Source organism: Serpula lacrymans, assembly GCF_000218685.1.
Source record: "Serpula lacrymans var. lacrymans S7.9 unplaced genomic scaffold SERLAscaffold_15, whole genome shotgun sequence".
In the NCBI taxonomy this organism is placed as follows: Eukaryota; Fungi; Basidiomycota; class Agaricomycetes; order Boletales; family Serpulaceae; genus Serpula; species Serpula lacrymans.
Window position 1 is genome coordinate 755,129 of NW_006763304.1, and position 21,204 is coordinate 776,332.

Below are 21,204 nucleotides of genomic sequence, written 5' to 3' on the forward strand. Positions count from 1 at the left end.
GATCTTTTTGTCTGTGTTTGTGGCTATAGCGTAACAAAGAGCAGATCTCTCCTTTCTGACGGTGACGGAATACTTTAGCGGTAGCATGATTTTACTGTCCGTGGAATCCTCTCAAGCCCCAAAACGAAGCTAACGAACTTCCAACCTCAGTAACTCCTTTCAAAGATTTCAATGGCAATAAAATTCCGCGCTTTGAATTAAAATGGGCTCTAGCCATGCCTGTTCTCATACCCTCTCTGACCCTGCTTATTGCTTCGAACGACGTTTTTTTAGAATCTGTGCCTTTGACTAGAACGCTCCAGATCAAGTGTTTACAGACGGTCAGTTACCGACCACTCGCCGTCACTGGTCGTTTGGTACCTTGGCTTATGGTAAGTATATATAGTTGCCCACTGTCATCTTCCATTCCTACGGTTGTTCATTGATATTCTTTAAAGGTGTCCGCTTTGATTGCAATGGAACGCCGAAGCACGGTATGTACGGCACAATGTTCATACTTAGCATCAAGTCTTCCTTCGACGTTGACGTTGACGTATGTCATCTCCGGTCAGTGAAGTATACTCGGCATCTCGCTTGCTTGGAGACGTTTGTCAGTATTGAATGTGTTTACAAGCCAGAGCCCACTTTGGGATGGATTGATAAACGCCATAGACCCGCTACATAAGACGGGACTGTTCTTTGTTAGCTTGCCCGCCTTTTACAAATTTTTTCTCTCACCCCAAGCTTTTGTAGATGCAGCTCTGCATTGTTGGTTGCATTATCCTCGCTTTCGCGGCTCTTCCTACTAGAGCCACCGAAAGCACTGTAATAGCTGGGTACCAAAGTCAGTATCTAGGCACGAACTTCGATTATGAGTCTTCTGTTCGGTACTGACCTTGATTTTCCCTAGGGGTGATCTCAAAAGAGATATTATCTGGGAAAGCCTGTGATGGAGACGCAACCTGGTATGGTTATCCTGGCTTTGAGATGTTAGGATACAATCCGTTCAGAGTTGGTGGTGCCAATAACAAGAAGCGCGATGGGCAGTTCGACGAGAGCTATCGGTTTACATGCCGAGATGCTTTTCGCTATTCCAATTTACATCGACCACAACATTCTCGTACGTCTTTGATCCTACTTGTCCCACTTTACAAGGATCTGAAATATAACCTTGGACGTTTGTCTACGAGAAGCTGCAAACCAATCACTGGGCCTTCAAATCAATCCAATATTCGGCGGACGATGCATGATATATATATGGACCTAGATTTTATACAAGTTGTGTTATACATCAGCATGACAGGGGCATATTATTTTTCTGTGGATGAATCCTACTTTTGTTGCTGTAGTATATAATTATATCAATTGCTAGCGTCCTTTTAATAAATGCGACATAGGTGTGTATAAACTTCCGTAAGATAACCATACGACCATGGATTACTCTCCTATGTCAATGGACTTTTTAGTTTGGAAGGAGCGAATATGTTCCAAGTTGCTTAGGGGTGGTTATCTAGTTCCTGAAGACGATATGTATCCCAGATAGGAAATGCGTGTGTAGTACAACATTTGTGTAGTAGCAACTTTAACCATTGAACCTTCTTCTTCTTCTACGTAGAGTCTTACGACCGCGGATAACGCTAAATACAAATGCAAGCTCCCGAGGTGGCTCGAACAGCGTATCGTATGCTTGCGGTTGAAACGTGTTTTTCTAAATTGAAATCGCAGATAAGATGGCGAATACCCATTTGGGTGTCCTAAGATTACCAGAAAGGAGGTAGTTTCCGAGTACAGTACTACAAGCTGCGCCTCACGACTTTCACATTGCCAGTATCCATGCTTCCCTACAACGAGGCCATTTTTACTTCCGCCCTTTAACTACTTCAATCTCTCTTCAATCTTTTGGACTATGCACAATGGACGACGGTCCAGCGTATACATTGTGCAGCACCAGCAAGAGTGTCACGAACGCCGTCAGTGTACTATCTCATTCGCCCTATTTGATCTTGGATTGTGAGGGGAAGAACATAGGGCGCATCGGTGGTGTTCTCTCGCTGCTGTGCATCGGGACCGCAAGAGCGCAGCATATCTTTATTTTCGACGCCCTCGCCCTAAATCAAGATGATCCTGCCGTGCAGTCATTGCTATGGCTCTTAAGCAGTCCATATGTGACCAAGGTCATGTGGGACGGCCGTCAGGATTTTCTGGAGATATGGGACAAGTACGGTATAACCTTAGGGAAGATACTTGACCTGCAGTTAGTTGAAGTTGTGTCCCGTAAGACGGTGCGCCATGAAGATGAGAACAAACGCGTGGCTCGTATTGCTGGACGTTGCCTGCCGTGGAAAGTCGTCAAATCAAACAGAGAACTGTGTCAAAACATTCATGTCGTCCTTGGTATGCAGGGATGCTTCCAGGAGAACAAGTTACCTTTCACGGGGAAAGATCGTAAGTTAGATATGGTTTGCATTTAGCAGTAAAAACCACCGAACTCACAATGATATTTTCTTTTGACAGCCGAGGTTGTAGCCATGCATAAGGCTAACGGCTCAGGTTTATGGCTCGATCGTCCACTTTCTGCAAAGTTACTACGATATGCAGCCAACGATATCCGTATGATAGCAATGCTATACGTGAATTTCTCGCAGAAAGGATGGATTACCCGTGATACTGTATTCGTTTTACAGGACCATAGCATGCGCTACGCGATCTCGCAATGGCATCAAGGAAGAACCGACGATAAGAACGTCTTTCGCTCGTGCGCGATCCTCCCGCTCGATATTTTGACGGAGCCGCATGGAGTATTGGAGAAATGTGTAGGGTGCAAGAGGATGTTGTCTCTGGATTGCTTCCTAACGAGAAAGGAGCGCAAGATTGTGACGCTGCGAATGAGCGTATGCCGGGCATGTCAGGTCATGGCCATGATGCGCAAGGTATCCTTTTTCCACGCGTGGTTCAAGGTATGGTTTTCAACAATATATATCCATGGCTGTTGTTCATGTCCTTTCGACACAGTTGGGACTTGGACCCAACCTCTCGCTGTCACCTTCGCCTTCTCTTGCTTAGAGGGTGTTCGATTTTATGCAAACCATGCAGCTAACTATTTCGTCAGATCTTTTTTATTTCATTTGAGCTAGTTATGTCTTATGCTTACCAGTATGACCCGTATGATATGGTCATGTTTCTTTGCCTCTCTCTCTCTCTCTCTCTCTCTCTCTCTCTCTCTCTCTCTCTCTCTCTCTCTCCAGTTCTCTCCAGACGGACTTGAAAACTGTTTCTCAGTTGTACGATCTATTGTTGTGTTGCGATATAGCACATTGTCGTTTGACTGCACGAAAGGTAGAATCTTTGAACGATCAAGCACTCAGAACGAAAAGCTAAGTCGGCAAAAAGGTTACCACGCAAAAGCACAACCGCGACCGCGTCCCTATCGAACAGACTTACATACAGTTTCCTGCCGAAATTCAGGGGCTAGGAAGTACAAGAAGCAGAAAATATACAGGATATTTCAACAGCAGACACTTTCAACTTCATCCAACTGATTTGCTAAGCAGACACTCTATAAAAATGCGTCTGTCAGTGACATGAAAAATTGCAATCTAAAAGCTGGTACTTACTCCACAGCCCAATATTCATACTGAACCATGGGAGCATTGCATATTCCTGCTCCGGTACCAATACCTTGTATACAATAGTTTGCGGTCGTCTCGCCGACATTTGCCTAGACTTCAATGTAAGACCCTCTGTAAGCAAAAGATAAAAAATAAGAAAATACGTACAAAATCGCTGTAACAGACATCATATGTGTAACCGTCGTAATTGGCATAAGTATACACGCAAGCCCCACCCAAGGTGAATGTTTGTGTAGTACCACCGGTCATGACAAAGCTTTGAACTTCTCAGAAAATGGCATCAGAAACAACGACAATTCTAGTACAGCCAAATAAAACACATACATGCCAGGGATGCGAGGCTATTTGTCAACGCCTGACAAGCAGGGAAACTCGCTTTAGTGGCAGTAATCGTGCACGAATTGCTGCCTGAACACCCGAGGTGAACATGAATTGTATCAAGAAGCAAAAATAATATCAAACAGACAATTTTCATTGCACTGTTGAACATCCCGTTTTTCGTTGCCTGAGCGAGACGAGTTGTATCCAAGTGCCTCGAATCCTGGACAGTGAGTCTCAGTTATCGTCAGCTGTTGGTCTCCGTACGGAATGACGGTGGTGCTCAGAACTTTGCCAGCCCCACATGCTTCTTTGATGGATGTCGCAGCTGCAGGACAGGGTTCAGTGTGACATTATGCGTTGTGCATGTGCTGAAGAACGTCGCGAAGGCTGCCTCACCTAATACTGTGGTAGCGCCAAAGCAAAGGGCAACAGCGGGAAGAATGATAGAAACGAGACGCATGTCGTTTACGAGTGGGAGAGACCTGATGCCATGTTGAACGTATAGAGCCTTCTTATAAACGGTTCAACTGAGGTTCAGGTAATGATCCAAATGGGTCTGGATATGTTTTGATTGACTGTTCATCATCAACAACAACAGCGGTAGGTACAAAAATCAAGCGGCCGTGCGCGAAGGCACGTCACGGTCGCCGTGAAAGTTAATCTTGGCAGGCCGAGGTACTACAGAGGCATCATGATTCTTTCGTCTGATCAGCCCTTTCGTGCCTTGATATGTTGAGGGAATGTTAAAATCAGAGAGGTTGCCTGTTATCTCCTCTACTGTGGGAGAAATACAAAATATCCGCAAGGTAGAGTAGAATATACGTATCGGTAGTTGAAAGCTGGACGTTGGACTGTCCAGTCTCGAGCGCCGGTCGGCTGGCTTGGAGCTTGAACACTCGAGGAAGTACAAGGGTTGTATTTACTGGGAGTAGGATCGCCTGGTCAATCATTTCGAGCATTCTAGCTCAAGGTACGTACTGTTTAGTGGTTTAGGAACATGAGAGACACAGCAGACAGCAAGCCTGACACGTGCTGTGCAGCATGCACTCGCTTCAAATCATCCTCCGTGCGGATTGACAGTCGACAGCGGCGCTGGGAAAGACCAAATGAACAATGAACCTGAACGGTTGAACTTATGATGATGGTGATTTTTATGTCAGCATTGATCCCTTGCCTGTGTTAATGCAACTGAAAAAAAATGAAAGTTTCAGGTGCGTGAAATGTATGAGTGCTAGTTGAGTGCTAGTAGAGAAATTGACTTTTCATAATCAAGTTTATTTCGGACGCAGAACCTGGCATTTGCCGTCACGAGCGCCGCTTACATACTTCATATCACAAGGCGATCTCCGTGCTGTTTCTTCTGGCAGTGCACTCTTGCTCTACTATCATTATTTGCAATCGTGTTCCGTTCGATAAATCCCTTTAACAGCCTATATCCTTCGTTTACTCACTGAAATATGTCCTGGCAAGGTGGGCTGCTTCAGATCAGCAAGCTTCGTTAGATCTATCTCCTGATATCCAGCGGCGCAGCTTATGTTGACAACAACCTGATTGGAAGTGGTAAAGTCTCCAAAGCTGCTATCCTGGGTCTTGCAGGAGGTGTATGGGCATCTTCTTCCGGATATACGGTGTGCCCCATCCCCCATTATCCTAGCCCATCCATCTGATCTGGTATCTTCTCCAGATCGCTCCCGCTGAGCAGAAAGCCATAGTAGAGTCGTTCAAGAATCCTGTTGCAGCACAAGCAAGTGGCGTCCGTATCATAGGACAGAAATTCTTTACGCTGCAAGCCAATGATCGGAGTATTTATGGCAAAAAACAGGTAGGATCTACCCAAGTCAAAGATATCAACTTTTGTTAACTGCACTCTTTGTAGGCCGATGGGTGTGTATTGGTGAAAACCAAGCAAGCAGTTTTAGTAACGGAGTACATCACACCAATTCAAGCTGGAGAATGCACAACGGTTGTAGAGGGTCTTGCGGACTATCTCATCTCCGTTGGATATTAAGTTAACTGTATGTGCTGTAGTAAGCTGTACGTTTAGCAGGATGTATAGATGAGTAGTTTTGCCCTGTTGTGTATTTCATTTATGTGTCTGTATCGATGCATTCTGCTGTGAAAGTATATTCAACAATTGTTTGCTATCATTTCAGCTATGATAAGTCGCTGTGCTAGATTGCTGTACTTTACTAGATTTCAGTTTAGCTGTACTACCATCTAAGAGTGCCGTAACATCTTGGGATCCTTCAGAGAGGCGGGCCGGATGCCGGATGCCCTCTTAGTCACAAATGGTTTTTGTCGGAAGGAGAGCAGTCGTGGAATTCGCACTGCACCATCTGATGCCCTACGGTCCACCGCTACAATGTCGGACTTGAACCTGCAAGTCATAATTCGATACAAAGGAGAAAAGGCTTTTCAATTCGTGCCAGGCCAATTATCCGAGAGTAAACTGTTGGCCCTCGTAAAGGCCACAATTAGCGGATTGCGAGCCCCATGCCCCAAAACAGACAATATACATCTCTTATCGTTTGGTTTAGTATCGCTCTCCTGGCAGGGAACCTTTCATTCGATCAATGCGAGTATAATTTGGCCGACCATACTATTCAATATTTCTGATCAGTGTATCTTTCTTTAGCCAATAATTATCCGTTATACCAAGCTTTTGGAGGATGGCCCTGAACTATCTCGGCTCAAAGAACGCCTCTCAATGTGAGTTGAACACGCCCATCATTTGACTCTGATAATCTAAAATTTAAAATTTAGCGCAGAGATGACTATCATAAAGGGGTAAAAACGATCCTTTATCATCATCATGTATTTTGACGTTATTGCCAGCCCAGAAATAAGTGCGGCACTCCATATGGCTTTAGATAGACAGAAAACGCAACAAAGAGGACTTTCATCGACAATCTTCCCATCTCCCACTACGGTTCCCAAGATATCGCACATTGACCACCTTCCACATGCGGATATCCTTCCTCGGCCTTCGTTTCCCCGAATACCTAGCATATTTGCGATGCATCCGAGTCATCTGTCTTCAGTTGATTCCCATGGTCCTGAAGGGAGTACCAACAAGGTGCATAATCTTTGACAATCTAGGTCGCTGATGCTGATATTTGGGCTGCACCCCTCCTTTACATAATATATCAGAATTCTCTCCCTGCTACTCCAGGCTCTTCTGTGGGTATGCAGACGAACATTCCTTCCTCTCAACCCATTGATATACACGATCAGACTGCTTCAAAGGTTGATCAATTGCGCGCAAATTTAGCAAGAACACGTGCATATATTAAAGATGCATCCACGAGAGAAAGCGCTATATTGGCTGAACTTAAGAAATTCGGAGAAGGCGATCCTCAAGTAACTGCAGATTCTCAGGCTATTGCTTGTAGTCCGCTTTCACAACAAACATGTGGTAAGCAATTGCTCTGTCTATGAATGCTCATAGTAGCTTTTTATTGATCAAATCAAATAACGAGTAGAACATCAAGCTCAAAATATGATTGTAGAAGAGGCTTTGAAAGATGAAAGACGCAGACGTGAAAGTGCCGAGCAACTAATCAGAGACATTGAAAAGGAGTGTAGAGAACCTTTCGTGGTTCCCGCCCTGCTTCAGGCCTTTGTCGACATTTCCCAATTAGCTGCCAGTGATGGAGCCGAAAACCATACACTAGTACGTTCATCGTAGCGCATGGGAAATATTCTTAACTTTTCGACAGTAACAAAAATTTACTAAACACCATATTTCAGCTTTGACTACCCAGCAGATATTTGTAAGATAGGACTCATGCAAATACGACTGCTATCACGTGAGCTATCTTGTCACACTTACATTTGTTTGGCGGGGGTAAACTGCCTGAAAATAGTGTAGAAATTAGAACAACAAAAAATCGTGAAATCTAAAACCTGAGGATTATAAGGATCATCATTCCCGAAATTCCTCAGGTTCTCAATTTCTTGTATCTGTGCTACCTAGTCTACTACACCCCCAGCAATGATTTATTTGTGATGAGTCATGATGAATGACAAGCATTCTAAGGGATAAACTAAAGAGTGAAATAATTACCTCCAGCCCACTGGGATGACGAAAAGGCGTTCAACAGTTTCACGCATTTCCAATCTCAAGGGCCATGCCAACAAGAAGCTCAAAGTCGACAATTCTGGTGATGAAAGGGGAGGAAAAGAAAATGTAAGCAATGATGAAACACACGAGAAAAGACTGCAGTTGAAAACAGTAAACAGATTCCCTGCTGGTCACTGAAGAAAATCTTGGCTCGGGTAACAAAGACTTTTGCAGAAATTACTTCACCGACCTGGTCATCTTCTGGGGCTATAGCACCTTTAAACCTGCGTGGAAACACCAATGCTGTGCCTGTGGTACAGACGACCCAACAAACCTGGTCACCCACAGTACAAGAGGTTGAAGATGAGGATGCACCATCCCTCCCTCCTGCCAGTCCATCTCCTCCGAAGCAGCATCAACCATGGGCCCCTATAGTGGAGGAAGTGGACGATGAGGATGCTTTGTTCAAAGGAGAGAAGGGAACAAATGCAGACTCCTGGGGAGAATCAGATGATGAGAATGATGGGAATGATGGCATCCATGACAAACACACCAAATTAAACAATCATTCACACCACCACCCACGACTTCTGATGCAAAGGCTGCACTGGCAGATGTCACTGAGATCTTGCACCCAAAGCGGAAATCCGGGATTGGTCACAATCCTTTTGAAGGAGATGAGCTCCTCCAAAAGCGGCTTCAGATGGTCAAAATGTGCCTGTGGATTTACACGGACAAGTCACAGTCCACAACCTGGACTGCAGCATTCGAGAAAACGGCACACTCATTACAAACACGCATGCACACTGCCAAACGTGTTCACAAATGGGCGAGGTTGTTTATTACAGATCGGGAGGACCTCCCAATGAATCTGTATGGGTCGTGGAATGTGTCCTTGCTTGATACAGGCGAGCTCGCAAAGGAACTTCACGCAAATCTTCAAACAATCGGCAAATATGTCAGTGCACAGGATATTGTCCGCTTTCTGGACAGAGAGGACATCAAATCACAGTATGGACTCAAGAAATCAATCTCACTGGCAACCACCCGCAGGTGGATGCATATGATGGATTTCCGCTGGACAAAAGCCCCATTGGGTCAATACACTGATGGGCATGGACGTGAAGATGTCGTGACGTACCGGCAGACCTGCTTCTTGCCCACAATTGCCGAACTGGAATGGAACATGAGGTCTTGGAAGGATGATATTGAGGAGGCAAGGGATTGGCGGGATCCGGCAGCCAAGAGGGTCGTAGTATGGTGGCACAATGAGTCGACATTCTACGCAAATGACCGCCGTAAGGTTTATTGGGTTCACCTTACCGAGAAGGCAGTTCCGTGCCAGAAAGGAGAAGGTGTATCAATCATGGTTGCCGACTTCATTTCTGTGGATTACAGCTGGATGACATCCCCTGACAGCAAACAATGCACACGCATATTATTCAAAGCCAGCAAGAATCACCAGGGATATTTTTCGAATGAAGACATTCTCAGCCACGCATGTCAAGCAATGGATCTTCTTGAAAATTGGTATTCCACCGAAACCCATGTCCTTGTCTTCGACAATGCACCCACTCACCTCAAACGAGCAGACGACGCCCTTTCTGCCCGCAAGATGTCAAAATACCCGACAAAACGTGGAAGACCATTTTTTGGTGTTCAGAGGAATGTTGTTGACGAAAGCGGGCAACCGGTCTACAGAACAAACGGTAAGGTCATGAAGGAGATAGTACGAATGGCAGATGCTCGGCTTGCAGACGGCTCACCACAGTCACTGTACTTCCCGCCAGGAGATCCACAGGAAGGTGCCTTTCGAGGGATGGTAGACCTTCTTGAGGAGCGCGGGTACAAGGACATTGATGGGATTTGTGCCAAATGTCCAGGCTTCAAGTGCCCCAAAGACACCCCGCATTGCTGCTTGCGCCGTATGCTCTATAATGAGCCTGATTTTGCAGAGGTTGAGTCCCTTCTCGAGGTAACTTGCAGGGCACGAGGATTCCAGGTCATATTTCTCCCCAAGTTCCACTGCAAGCTTAATTTTATCGAGCAATGCTGGGGTCACGCAAAACGCACCTACTGTCAATTCCCGCCATCAAATTACGAGGCCGATTTAGAGCACAATGTCATTGCTGCGCTCGACGCTGTCCCACTGTGCACAATGCGCCAGTAAGTCATAAATTTGCGGTGTCACAAGAACAGTAAATTACAGCTTTTCTAATCTACATTCACGCAGGTTTGCTACTCGATCACTGCGCTTTATGGATGCTTACAGGAAAGGTCTTGACGGCAAGCAGGCAATGTGGGCCAACAGGAGATATTGAGGACACTGGACTTTACCCATGGGTATCATGGGAGAACTTGCAGCAGGCCTCTGAAGTGACTTCTTGACTAATCCATTCAGTCTTTTTAAACAGTCATATAGCATTTTTTTTTACAGTTCATCGTACCCTAATGATATTTTTCTTCGTAGATTGTACCTACTCCCATGCTTAATGTACTTAGCGCATACTTATCCTCCCGGATCACCTGACCATCACGCAAATGTCACAGCGCCACATAGTGGTTGCGTTTGCATGAGTCCTATCTTACCTTTCTGCATTTCACGTGGCTGCCAGTGGTAAAGAGATGCTCGTTGCTTAAAATATCTCGGAGCCGTGGGCCGGGCGGTCCAAGCCTCTGTGGCTGAGGACTGATGAGCTTGAGGTTCAACCAGTAATTTTTAACGAAGTGCATTCAGTGCTGATCCATAGCAACTTGGTTATTCATATCTTTTATACTTTTATGCTCTTCACCACCTTTAGTAGTATTTGATGCCAGATCTATCCACCATGTCTGTCACAACTCTTGATGTGATACTTTGGTATAAAGGGGCAAAAGCATCCCAGCTCACTCTAGGACTAATACAGGAAACTCAGTTTTTAGGCATTGTCAAAGATACTCTTTATGATTTGGGTGCTCCCTTCCCAAAGACAGGCAACTTTTACCTACTATCAACTGGTACTGTTTTGTTATCATGGACAGGAATACATTCATCATTGAAGGTAAGTGTCCCATATTGTGGCTTGTTCCTCTGTTCTAACTGGTAAGTGTGATTATCTACTGCAGCTGATGCATAAACCATATTTCAAGTTGTTGCAGAATCTCCTATTTCACGCCAGAGAAAACCATATAATGTGAGTTGCATATGAGTCACTAATTCACATAATACAAAATTCACAACGCTTCTAGACTTTTGATTGCTGTGGTGGAAAGGTGAACTATTATTTTCCTTGTCTACCGTAACTCTCATGGATGATATCAACTCCAGGCCACAACTCATAGCTAATTTGAATATTATGAAGAGCAGGATAAATCAGGTGAAAATTGCATCCCCATCAGCCACACCCTCACATCCCGATTGACAAAAGGTTTTCGATGCTGCCATAACTGGGGGCAGTGTTGGGGCTTTGTCGGGATCATTAATATCGTTCAGAAGTGCATATATGTTTTCCTCTTACTCCATAGATATTGAGTTATTGAAAATTTGACACCAGCTTTTGAACGTGTGGTGCATAGTCTTTCCATCTGAAATAATCACAGTAACTCATCACCAAATTTGAACTATTGATAGAACATCAAGTTCAACTCAGTGTTGCAGAAAGAACTTTGAAAAGTGAACAACGAAGACGTGAAGGTGCTGAACAACTGGTCAGAGATGTTGAAAAGGAGTGTAAAGAACCTTTTGTTGTCCCTGCCCTGCTACAGGCCTTTGTCGACATTTCTCAATTAGCTGACGAACCCAAAAACCACTTACGCACTGAGTCATCGTAGCCTGGGTGATGACCGCCTTTCACATCCCGGCAGATAATTGGCTTATCACTATATCCAACATGGAGTTGTCTTCATTGTCAGAGCATTTGCATCTAGTCTTTTTTTCCCTCTGGCCGACACTGGCATCAATTCCTAAAATTGGTATCTCTCGTCCATCCACCGTCATCAGAGGCTTTTTCAACCTTAAAACCCAAGTAACCTACCCCAAAAACTGCACCCTTACTGTGAAAAGTCTAAACTCGCCCCATCCGTTGTCAGGACCATTTTATCATTTTCTTATTTTCTCTATGTCTTGGTTCTCGAACGCTTTTCCCATTACACCTCTGGCTCTAGGGCTAGAGGTATCATTTGCCATTTTACTTCTCATAGCCCTCACAGGCTTTCTTAACCATCACTACCACTTTATATCACAGATCAGAGACTGGGTATCACTCCCAGCCAGCCAGCACACTGAGTAGGGACTGGTAGTAGGCATCTCGCCAACCAGCTCCAAGCCCCAGTAAAGCCTGGATATACTAATAAACGCCTTGTCCAGGATCGTACCTCATCATGAGGATACGGTTCCTGAACACGCGTAACAAACCTCTATCATTAGTACAAAACTCTCACCCGCTGATTAATCAAGTTAAAAGTCGTACAATAGTTGTTCTCTCTTTTTCTTATTGGCCGATTGGTTCCTCAGACCACTTTTCGTTTGTTCTCCTTTCGGTCTGAAGAACGAACAGTTCACTATATAAAGTCTTACCTATTCATGTATAGCTCCTTAGTTTTCTATAACTGAATTTACCCGCTCTACTCCTCAACGAAAACCCTTGAGCTTACCTCCCAAAAAGATCCTCTACTCACTATATTTACTAGCGTCTGTCGACCTCAAGCTCATCGAACCTCTTACTCCCTGCAAGAGCAGAAGGAGACAGGTTTCTTTTTTGTTATAGTTTATCGTTGCCTCACATCCGTGTGCATTGTTCACAACTACCTGCATGGTGACATCAATGGTGTGAGCCTTGAAAGAACTGGTTCCAACATGGTCCTGGTTGTTTAGATGTGACCCCCCCAAAGTATATGTTGTGTCTTTGGCTATTATGCTGTAGTTTTGCCTTTTGATTGACCAATCTCATTTCTCTTGCAGTGACTGTTTGAGTTCAGAAGAGGCATTTGATCCACAGAGTATCTAATAAAGGTAGTGCACAAGGACACACAGAATTTGCTGTGAAGGAGGGGGTGGAGTGGTTGGTGACCTATGAAGAGGCTAGGAAGGCTTTTGTGTATGCCAGTTTCATCAGGAAAATGGTTGATTCCTGCTATTGCCTGATGGTGTTTGGCAAATATCAGCATACAGATACCCTCATTGGATGAGCTTGGCATAGATTAGCAGAATATAGCAGGTTCAGCAGCAGATTGCATGATATGGCCCAGGCGTTGTCGATGATGAGTACTGTTGTTAGAAAACCACACACAAAACAAACTAACACACAATCCTCCCAGATTCCACGGAACTTGTTTATGGGCTTTGCCTCCTAGAACAGTGGAGTGGTCTGGTTTTTTGTGGGGTGGTACGTATAAAGATCCTTCAAAGTAAAACCCAGAGGTGTATGAGTGTGGGTTTTGAGGAGGAGGGATAGTTGAATTTATAGGAAGATAGGTGCTTTGTGGCGAGTATAGACGAGCACTACCTTGCTAATCGTAGCACAAGGTAGGTTTGAGAACAACGAGGATGACGAGGTGACGAGGTTCCCAGTGATAGCAGGCTCCTGACGCACAAACTGTAGTGCTCAGAAGGACTCTAATCGAAAGGGAAGACAATCACTTTCAAAAGTGACGAGTGACGATGACAGCAGTTAATAATGGTAGAAGTGGGAAGTGTTGTGACCACACTGGATCACAAGTAGCAGAGTAGTGAACTTGAGTGTAGAGAAGAAGTCTGGATTAGATTTCTTGTTTTTTTTACAAGGTAAAATACAGGGGTTTATATAGTAAAAGAAAAGTAGGCTATGCACAGTATAGCTGTGCAAAAAGAATGAGAAAGAACATGAAGGAAGGAATGTATGCTGATGAATCCTGCGTAGGTAGTACAGGATAAGATTGTCAAAAAAAGGAAAAGAAAGAGATAGAACAATGAATGCTGTGAGTAATGTCACAGGTTTGTACAGCCATAAAGTAAAGTCCAATAGCAAAAAGAGAGCAGGAAAATCATGATGTCATGGGAAGATGCAGTAAAAAAAGGGCAAGGCAAAACACTATCAGTATCAACACAGTTCCTTTATTGTCAGTCAGGCATTCTAAAAAAATATGTGTCCATAAAAATGATTCAAAAATCAAAAATAATTGCACTGTAAATGAATGTTCTGCTGAAGAAAAAGAAACTGGAGCCACCGGTCCACCACCTAGTCCAAATCTGACAGTTCCATGGCCTTACCAATGGACTGGTTGTGTTGGACCACCTGATCAAACGAGGGAGGGAGAGGAGTAGTTCCAATTTGGAACAAGTGAGTCCCAGGCAGCGTGTGGTAGGTGTAGCTGTAGCGAAGACGATGGACAAAAGATAAGTGTACCCAAGTGAATGGGACAGCGATGAACATGGGCGACGCAAGGGGATGAACCTTCTCCAGCTCAAAAATTACCCACCCACGCTCCAACCAGGCAAGACAAGCGACCGATGTTTTGATAGTATATGATGGCAGATCGACGTCATAAAGATGGACCTGTTGCCCTATTTGAACCGGCCGCCGGGGCTTTGCTGATATCAGCAGTGGCACGTGGTAGTCAACGGATCGGCGACGGAAGCGGATAGGAAGTGGTGACATCAGAAATGGTGGGGGTGCAAATAAGATGAGGAGGAGGAGGGTGGAGGTGACAGAAAAGTGGATTAGAATGGGGATCCAGAAACGACCGTCAGGTGAGAATAAAAAGGAGAGGAAGGGGCCCATGGTGGGGCTAGGCAAAGGAAGGGGAGTAAGGGAAACAACAAAAGCGAGGGCGCAATGCAATGTGTAGCCAGTGGCGACGCGAAAATTTGCCGAAATGCCGAAACACGGAAAGTACCGGATGGAAAAGCAAAGGTGAGCGTGACTGGATTGCCTAATAGAGGTGGTGCTGATCAGCCACAAGTTCGAAAAAGGCAATATTAATTACCATTCCACGTGGCACTGTGCCTGTGTGGCGCAAAGGCGAGTCTTTTGAATATTCACTTCATTATTGACACCTGTCCATGCTACCAATCAACTTTGGTGCATGACAGCGTGTATTTTCTGCGACACATTATATGTATTTGTACGTAATGGTATGTATATATAACAGTGGTCGGGTTGTCTGGTATGAGAGTATCAAACAACATGGCTTGGATGGTAACCTAAACAAGGTAGAGCAGTATTGTCATAGGTGTCAAGAGGTTGTTGATAGCTGCCAGGCTGCCATCTGTAAATTCTGATAGTAGAATTCAAGTTGAAAATTTTGGGTTATTTAACAGAGAGGGTCAGGTAGAAAACCCTCCTGGCAGCTCCGAGACTCTAGGATGCTTAGCGATGACTTTACAGAAACTAGGAAATCTTAAAACAAGGGTATATATTATACTTTATACTATGAGTCTGATTTGGTATTGTTACTAAGTGGTTAAGTTGTGTATTGCATTCGACTTGTTAAGTCTTTGAGTGGCTTTAGTTTGAATCCCTCCTGTGAATTTGAAATATAATAATCTTATAAGTTTGCAAATAGAAGCAATTAAGGCAACAACAATGGCAAATAAAATCATATGATGTATTCCAAAAGTACACCTCAATAAAAGGGTGACAGAAAATAAATGTGACATCGCACAGAATACAATATGCTAGTTGAGGAGAGTGAACAGGTTTTTTTTGTACATCCCCTGGTATAGATGTCGTCACAATTACAGAACCTGCTGGGCCTGCTGGCTCCTGCTAAGACTTTGCATAGGCTTAGCAGATTTATTATTATTTTTGTGATGGCACATCATCAGCAGATGGGTGGGAATTCCCAATAAAAGGTTTCATACAAGGTCTGGCATAGGTGTCGTCATCCTGCCAGCATCTGCTGGTGCTGCTGGCTCCTGCTGAGGCATTACATTACCTTGGCAGAATTTTTTTGGTTTCGTGATGTTCATTCAGCAATGACTGTAAAATCTCACATCTATAACAGCATTCATAATGCTAGTGATCATAGTCAATGGGAACTGTCCGACTCTTAGGCTGGTGCTCAAGTAAGGTAGCCTGATAATTTATCGGGTGGACGCTCACAGTCATGTCCATCAACTTCTGCACAGCCTACTATTCAGTGAGAACAAGTGTGCAAAGTTTATCACTGTGGATAGCCTCCCCTATCACAACAACACCTTCTGGGTCCTCCAGGAGACTACTGCTGATTGACAAGGTTGCCTGGTAAATGTTTCCAGGTGCAACCAAGTCTTTCCTTAGTTCTTGTGCATTTTTTACTCTAACAAATAGTTTCTTGTTTTTGTACGAGTACTGGTGCAGGTAGTACACGCAATGTCTAAAATGTGGCCGAAACGCTGTTGAGGGTGGCCCACACCTGTTCACATCGTATGTACTCCTTGAAGGAATGATCAGAGTTAGAATATGTACTTGCACTGCCAATTTATGAACAACGTCCATGACGGTAGATTTTATCGTTAAAGTCTTCAAGTTTGAATGCCCTAGTAGATAACGTCAGGCCTTTCTGTCAACACTGTAATGTAGTCTGGCTGAACTTGACGTGAAGTTACTAGGGCGCGCAAAGGCCAGAAGTTGAAGTTTCTTTATTTCCTAAGTTAAAGCTCTCAAACCATTGTTTTGGATAATCGATGACCCACATCGATATCAGTGCCGATGTCACGCGGTTGTTTGGTCGGTCGCGCTTTGGTGTATTTGTTGGACGACCAACAAGCAGCGTACTAGGTTGTAGCTCGTGACACTGGTGATCATATTCAAGTGATTTCATGTTAGTGGGTACATGCCTGCACTCAGCCTCCAGCTTTCTGTCCAATATGAAGGTCCAAAAGCAAAAGTTCTACAAGAAGAGTACCAGGCACCAAACACGGTAGATATCATGAATATTCTCAAGGCAGACTTAGAAGTTCTTCAAATACCGTGTCCTCCCCGAAAAAGTGTTGAACTAGCAGATAATGGTATAATCAAGTTTGGGTGGAAGACAACAAGTGACAGTGTATGTTCACGAATCATCCACCCGCCAAGTTCTTGTTCGTTAATTCGAAATGTAAAGGCGCTGCACAGAAGGTTGCGACGGATAGTGGTAGAACGGCATGATAACTCTTCCCAGAAGACTCTCAGGAGTAAATGTTCCATGTAAGTTATAGTTCTCAGAGAGTCCGTGTTCCTCGTTTCTATTCGTATCTGAGAGCCTTTGACTGTCTACAGTCTGACCATGACATTACTCGAAGAGTTAGTTTACATATTCCTCGTCAAACCTAGGCCGAGCTTTAATGCAATATCCCAGCCCACTCCTTCCATCAGGTCGATCACTGAGTTCCAGGTCCCGCGACGTCTCGTAGAGATCTCCCCCGACTAGATTGACATCCAGTCCGAAGACTCGGAAAACTTCTGACTCTGCTGATAATGGTTCCAATGTGATATCCCCAATGAGGCCCATGTCTCATAGATCACGGTTTCATCCTCCAGAGTCTCCCAAACAAGACAGGCATGATACACAGGGAATGGACCAACATAGAAGTCCATTGATCATAATGAATGACGAAAGCTTGCGTCATTTAGATGATTCTCTGCAGCGTCTGCGCAGTATCAGTGATAGTCTACAGGATAGCAACGATAAGGTATGCCTATTTAGTACTCAATGGCTATAAAGCATTAATGTGCTAGCTCAAGCATGAAAGGACAACGTCTAGATCCAGTGAATCAACCAAGTGTGATGAATATCAATCACAAGCCCATAGTAGATCTACTGGTGAACGGGGAAAACCTAACGGTGACAAGGTTTCCTCCACGGGCTCGGCGACAAATCGCAACGAAAAAACTACTCGGCTTACTCGGGAACTGTGGAATATTCGGAGAGAGATGCAAGCCCAGCATGCAAGGGAAGCAGCTATTTTAGCCGAGCTTGGTGACACCAATACTCTGCCCACAGGCCCCAAACTCCAGGCTGTCGCTACAAAGCCAGAAAGCTTGCACCAAACTTCTCGTACGTATGCCCTGATTGTATACCAGTGCTTCGCTGACAGTATGCATTATGCAGGCATGGAAGCCCTTCTTCGAACAGCCTTAGCGGAGACTCATCAGGAAAGAAGAAGGCGAATTTACGCAGAGCATGCATTGAAGGAAGTCGAGAGGGAGTGTAGAGCACCTTTTGTTGTGCCTGCATTACTTGAAGCATTTCTCAGCATCTCTGAATTGACAAGAACATAACTTTACAGTGCATCCGCGCTTTCCTGTACATTGCACAGCATTCCATCCTGAGGTCGGTGAATTGAAGGAACATTGGGTGCTACACCAAATGTCTATAACTCTTGCACCACTACAAGATATTTGAATATATCTGACAGGTTGATACTACCATAGGTTATTCTTAAGCATGAAGGAATATTTGGCAAATACACTAGTCCGAGACTAAAAATTCTGATCGATTCCGGCGTAGTAGTCTCTAAAAATTGTAATGCCTGTCATTGAACCCCACCCCCTGAGGAGGAGGTTGGAAGCTGAAGTGCCTGGATGGCGGTAGGTCTTGTTGAATCCAAGGTATGACGCCGTAAGACCGCAGAGGCCTCTAACACGGGCGCTGGTATCGTTACAGCTGGCACTGATGAAGAAGCACACCACCCCATGGTGAGAACATTTTGATCTAATGTTTGCTCTGTAGCTCCTTTGCTCTGAGAGACTGAGAAGGATCCACCATTCACATCGCGCACCCGACTACTCCATAGCTCCCTAGCAGATAAAGATGGCATGGAAGGTAGAGACAGCGGCCGAAAACGCGACGATTGTGCGGTGGACGCCATCATTTGGCTGGACGATGCAGGAGGCATGAAACGAAGAGAGCCTCCAAACGTTTCAGGGTTGACACGGTTGCGCAAGGCATGGTGGGTAGGGAGAGATGTTTTTCTTCAAAGTCAGTTAATCAGATCTGTTGTGAGTACAAGATATGGCAGCGTGCCACAAACCTGGCGGTCAATACGTTTGTACCCGGCGAACGGATGCTTATAGGTTGTATGATGAAAAGCCAGACGCGACGATAATCTTGTCTAGCTTCCTTCGTAAACCCAAAGAACGCAAAGAACACAAGGGCATTGAACAAGGGGGACCACCGGTTAATCTCCATGCTATACACACTCACGGCGTCATTTGCCCAAAGGGATGCAGGAGTTTCTTGTCCCTCAGAAAAGCCAGTATGTTCAATATCCCAATTATAGGGCTGATAAGGAGGGAGGACATTGACAAAAAATTCCAGCATTCCATATGGCAGGGTGCATACGATGCCAATACCAGTAAGGGTTAGAAGGCGCCAGTAATGGCCGAATTGCAAGGCTTGATTACTTGACATAATTTCTCTTCTATATGCTTTGCGTTTGATTGTAGCGTAGATGGTGAGGCCTATAATCAACTATCAGTACTTTGCAATATCTATAGCGCCTCAAGGATGCAAACCAGCATAGATGGCAGTCACTAGCGCAAAGACGGCAGGCCACATGACAAAGATTGGTATACTTGGTGCTGTTATATTTACGGCTGGAAAGCATCCTACATCTTCAAAGATCTCGAAATCGCAGAATTCAACGATGTACTCTTCCGTCCCAGCGAAACATAAGTAGCGGAAGGTAAAATACAGTATGAATATTGAACATACGCAATGATAAAATCAGTATGGGAAGGCCAATGCCAATACATAGATCCACGATCAGGTCACGTCGAGCCTACAGGATTATTGTGAGCTTTAGTCATCGAGATGATCTATTATCGTTACCTCACGGACACTCTGATTCACAGCCTTCATCGTGATAATGCGATACAAGCGGCGGATAATGCACAGTAAAGCCACTTCGTTGCCCCAGCCTGCGGCCATGATGACGCGGGATGCTATCATGATAGTGAGAATCGGAAAGGATATTCAGTGCTAATACGTAAAAGAGTCCTACCACTCACATATATCACACCAAACTGGTGACCAGTTTACATAGTTACGATTCCATATAATTGAGTTCACGGCAGTGGTAAGACAAACTATGCTGGTCCACACTATGTACATGCACGTCCCAGCATTCCTCGCTGCGGATAAGATCAGAACCAAAAAATATGAATAGCGTTACAACACGAACCTCGTAGATGCATTGGCAACAAGATACTGACCAGGACGAATCCAATAAAACCGAACACGCTAAACGCATAGTTTGAGGCTAGGCTTGGAACCGTCATGGGGGCTCTGGAGTGAAAACCAAAGGAATAGATCAGATCCTACTCTTTATATTATTCCTACCATCTCAAGACCCTACACACGTGCAAGGGATAAACCCTGGTACCATGGCATTAGGTCGTGAGTGGAACAATCTCGAGATAAGGCCACATCATAGTACACGGGTTGTTGATTGATATATATTCAAAGGCTGTGAGTATGCCTTTAAATAAAATCAGATGCAATAGGAACGTCGAACTTCTAGCAATATTGCAACACAAGTTGTCAGTATCTGGACATCTCTACCATGAGCACCCGCTACGTGGAGACATAATTCATGATTGCAATGCAACTCACTCGATTCAAACTTTTGGATACTTCAGAAAGGACTATACGCCAGTGGGAAATCAATGGAGCAAAGTTCTGCTATTTTGGTATGCAGTGTTAAGCCCTATTGATCAGACAATGTATGGAGAGATAACTGATTGCTGTACATGTCTCCAACTGTGAGCTACAAAAGTAGCACTGTGCGATTACCTGGAAAAGGTCCACATGGCCAGCGACGTCGCGACAGAGCTAAAACTTCAATGTTCACCTTGGAGGATTATTGAGGTTACTGTCCTACTGCTGCCCCACGGTCGTGGTTGCCTAACAGTTTATTGGGGGGTGGTTTATTCGAACAATTTGATACGAGTGGACATTAGTTCTGCATCTATCAGATATGATGATCAATTGCAGCAATAGATCAAAATATTCGAAACCACGCCAGCGTCCCTGTGTCATCATGATCGCCATCGTCAATATGGCCATCGTGTGTCATGAAAGAGTTGAGGATAGGTTACGGCTGGGGCGTGTTTGGCAGCCTGTAACCATGCTTCATAGCTCTCCTCACCAGTGCATGCCATATAAACTACACTGTTTTCGCCCCACGACAGAGGTATCGAGTTCAACGTTCAAGTTCCAATTTACAAGCCGTTTTCTGTACTCGACACAGTGAGATGAGTGTTTCGGGGTCCTCGCTCTCGGATGTCCGCG

General features: G+C 44.7%; 7 protein-coding genes across 7 annotated transcripts; 5 read left to right on the forward strand and 2 right to left on the reverse strand.

Annotated features, from left to right (window-relative positions):
* Positions 1-1,781: 1,781 nt before the first annotated feature.
* Positions 1,782-3,188, forward strand: SERLADRAFT_478548 (uncharacterized protein; the record flags this gene model as incomplete). The annotated part of the gene is made up of 3 exons (XM_007323353.1): positions 1,782-2,424; positions 2,494-2,936; positions 2,992-3,188. The coding sequence occupies 3 exons, from the start codon at positions 1,893-1,895 to the stop codon at positions 3,040-3,042; spliced, it is 1,026 nt and encodes a 341-aa protein (XP_007323415.1).
* Positions 3,189-3,373: 185 nt separating this feature from the next.
* Positions 3,374-5,199, reverse strand: SERLADRAFT_478550 (uncharacterized protein; the record flags this gene model as incomplete). Its single annotated transcript, XM_007323354.1, has 7 exons — positions 3,374-3,535; positions 3,594-3,697; positions 3,756-3,871; positions 3,933-4,016; positions 4,075-4,254; positions 4,326-4,851; positions 4,908-5,199. The coding sequence occupies 6 exons, from the start codon at positions 4,387-4,389 to the stop codon at positions 3,523-3,525; spliced, it is 561 nt and encodes a 186-aa protein (XP_007323416.1).
* Positions 5,200-5,279: 80 nt separating this feature from the next.
* SERLADRAFT_478552 (uncharacterized protein) lies at positions 5,280-6,133 on the forward strand (the record flags this gene model as incomplete). The annotated part of the gene is made up of 4 exons (XM_007323355.1): positions 5,280-5,399; positions 5,460-5,557; positions 5,614-5,751; positions 5,806-6,133. The coding sequence occupies 4 exons, from the start codon at positions 5,387-5,389 to the stop codon at positions 5,935-5,937; spliced, it is 381 nt and encodes a 126-aa protein (XP_007323417.1).
* A 704-nt stretch (positions 6,134-6,837) lies between these two features.
* SERLADRAFT_401406 (uncharacterized protein) lies at positions 6,838-7,939 on the forward strand (the record flags this gene model as incomplete). The annotated part of the gene is made up of 4 exons (XM_007323356.1): positions 6,838-7,005; positions 7,080-7,113; positions 7,164-7,344; positions 7,412-7,939. 4 exons carry the CDS (start codon positions 6,980-6,982, stop codon positions 7,615-7,617), a joined length of 447 nt encoding a protein of 148 aa, XP_007323418.1.
* Positions 7,940-8,791: 852 nt separating this feature from the next.
* Positions 8,792-10,571, forward strand: SERLADRAFT_453296 (uncharacterized protein; the record flags this gene model as incomplete). Its single annotated transcript, XM_007323357.1, has 2 exons — positions 8,792-10,158; positions 10,226-10,571. 2 exons carry the CDS (start codon positions 8,792-8,794, stop codon positions 10,311-10,313), a joined length of 1,455 nt encoding a protein of 484 aa, XP_007323419.1.
* Positions 10,572-16,764: 6,193 nt separating this feature from the next.
* Positions 16,765-18,191, forward strand: SERLADRAFT_411417 (uncharacterized protein; the record flags this gene model as incomplete). Its single annotated transcript, XM_007323358.1, has 6 exons — positions 16,765-16,977; positions 17,035-17,117; positions 17,190-17,213; positions 17,431-17,602; positions 17,649-17,967; positions 18,022-18,191. The coding sequence occupies 6 exons, from the start codon at positions 16,765-16,767 to the stop codon at positions 18,189-18,191; spliced, it is 981 nt and encodes a 326-aa protein (XP_007323420.1).
* Positions 18,192-18,270: 79 nt separating this feature from the next.
* On the reverse strand, positions 18,271-21,130 carry SERLADRAFT_478566 (uncharacterized protein; the record flags this gene model as incomplete). Its single annotated transcript, XM_007323359.1, has 9 exons — positions 18,271-18,884; positions 18,944-19,373; positions 19,428-19,565; positions 19,627-19,693; positions 19,744-19,856; positions 19,923-20,045; positions 20,096-20,199; positions 20,270-20,461; positions 20,527-21,130. 8 exons carry the CDS (start codon positions 20,302-20,304, stop codon positions 18,446-18,448), a joined length of 1,449 nt encoding a protein of 482 aa, XP_007323421.1.
* Between the last annotated feature and the right edge of the window lie 74 nt (positions 21,131-21,204).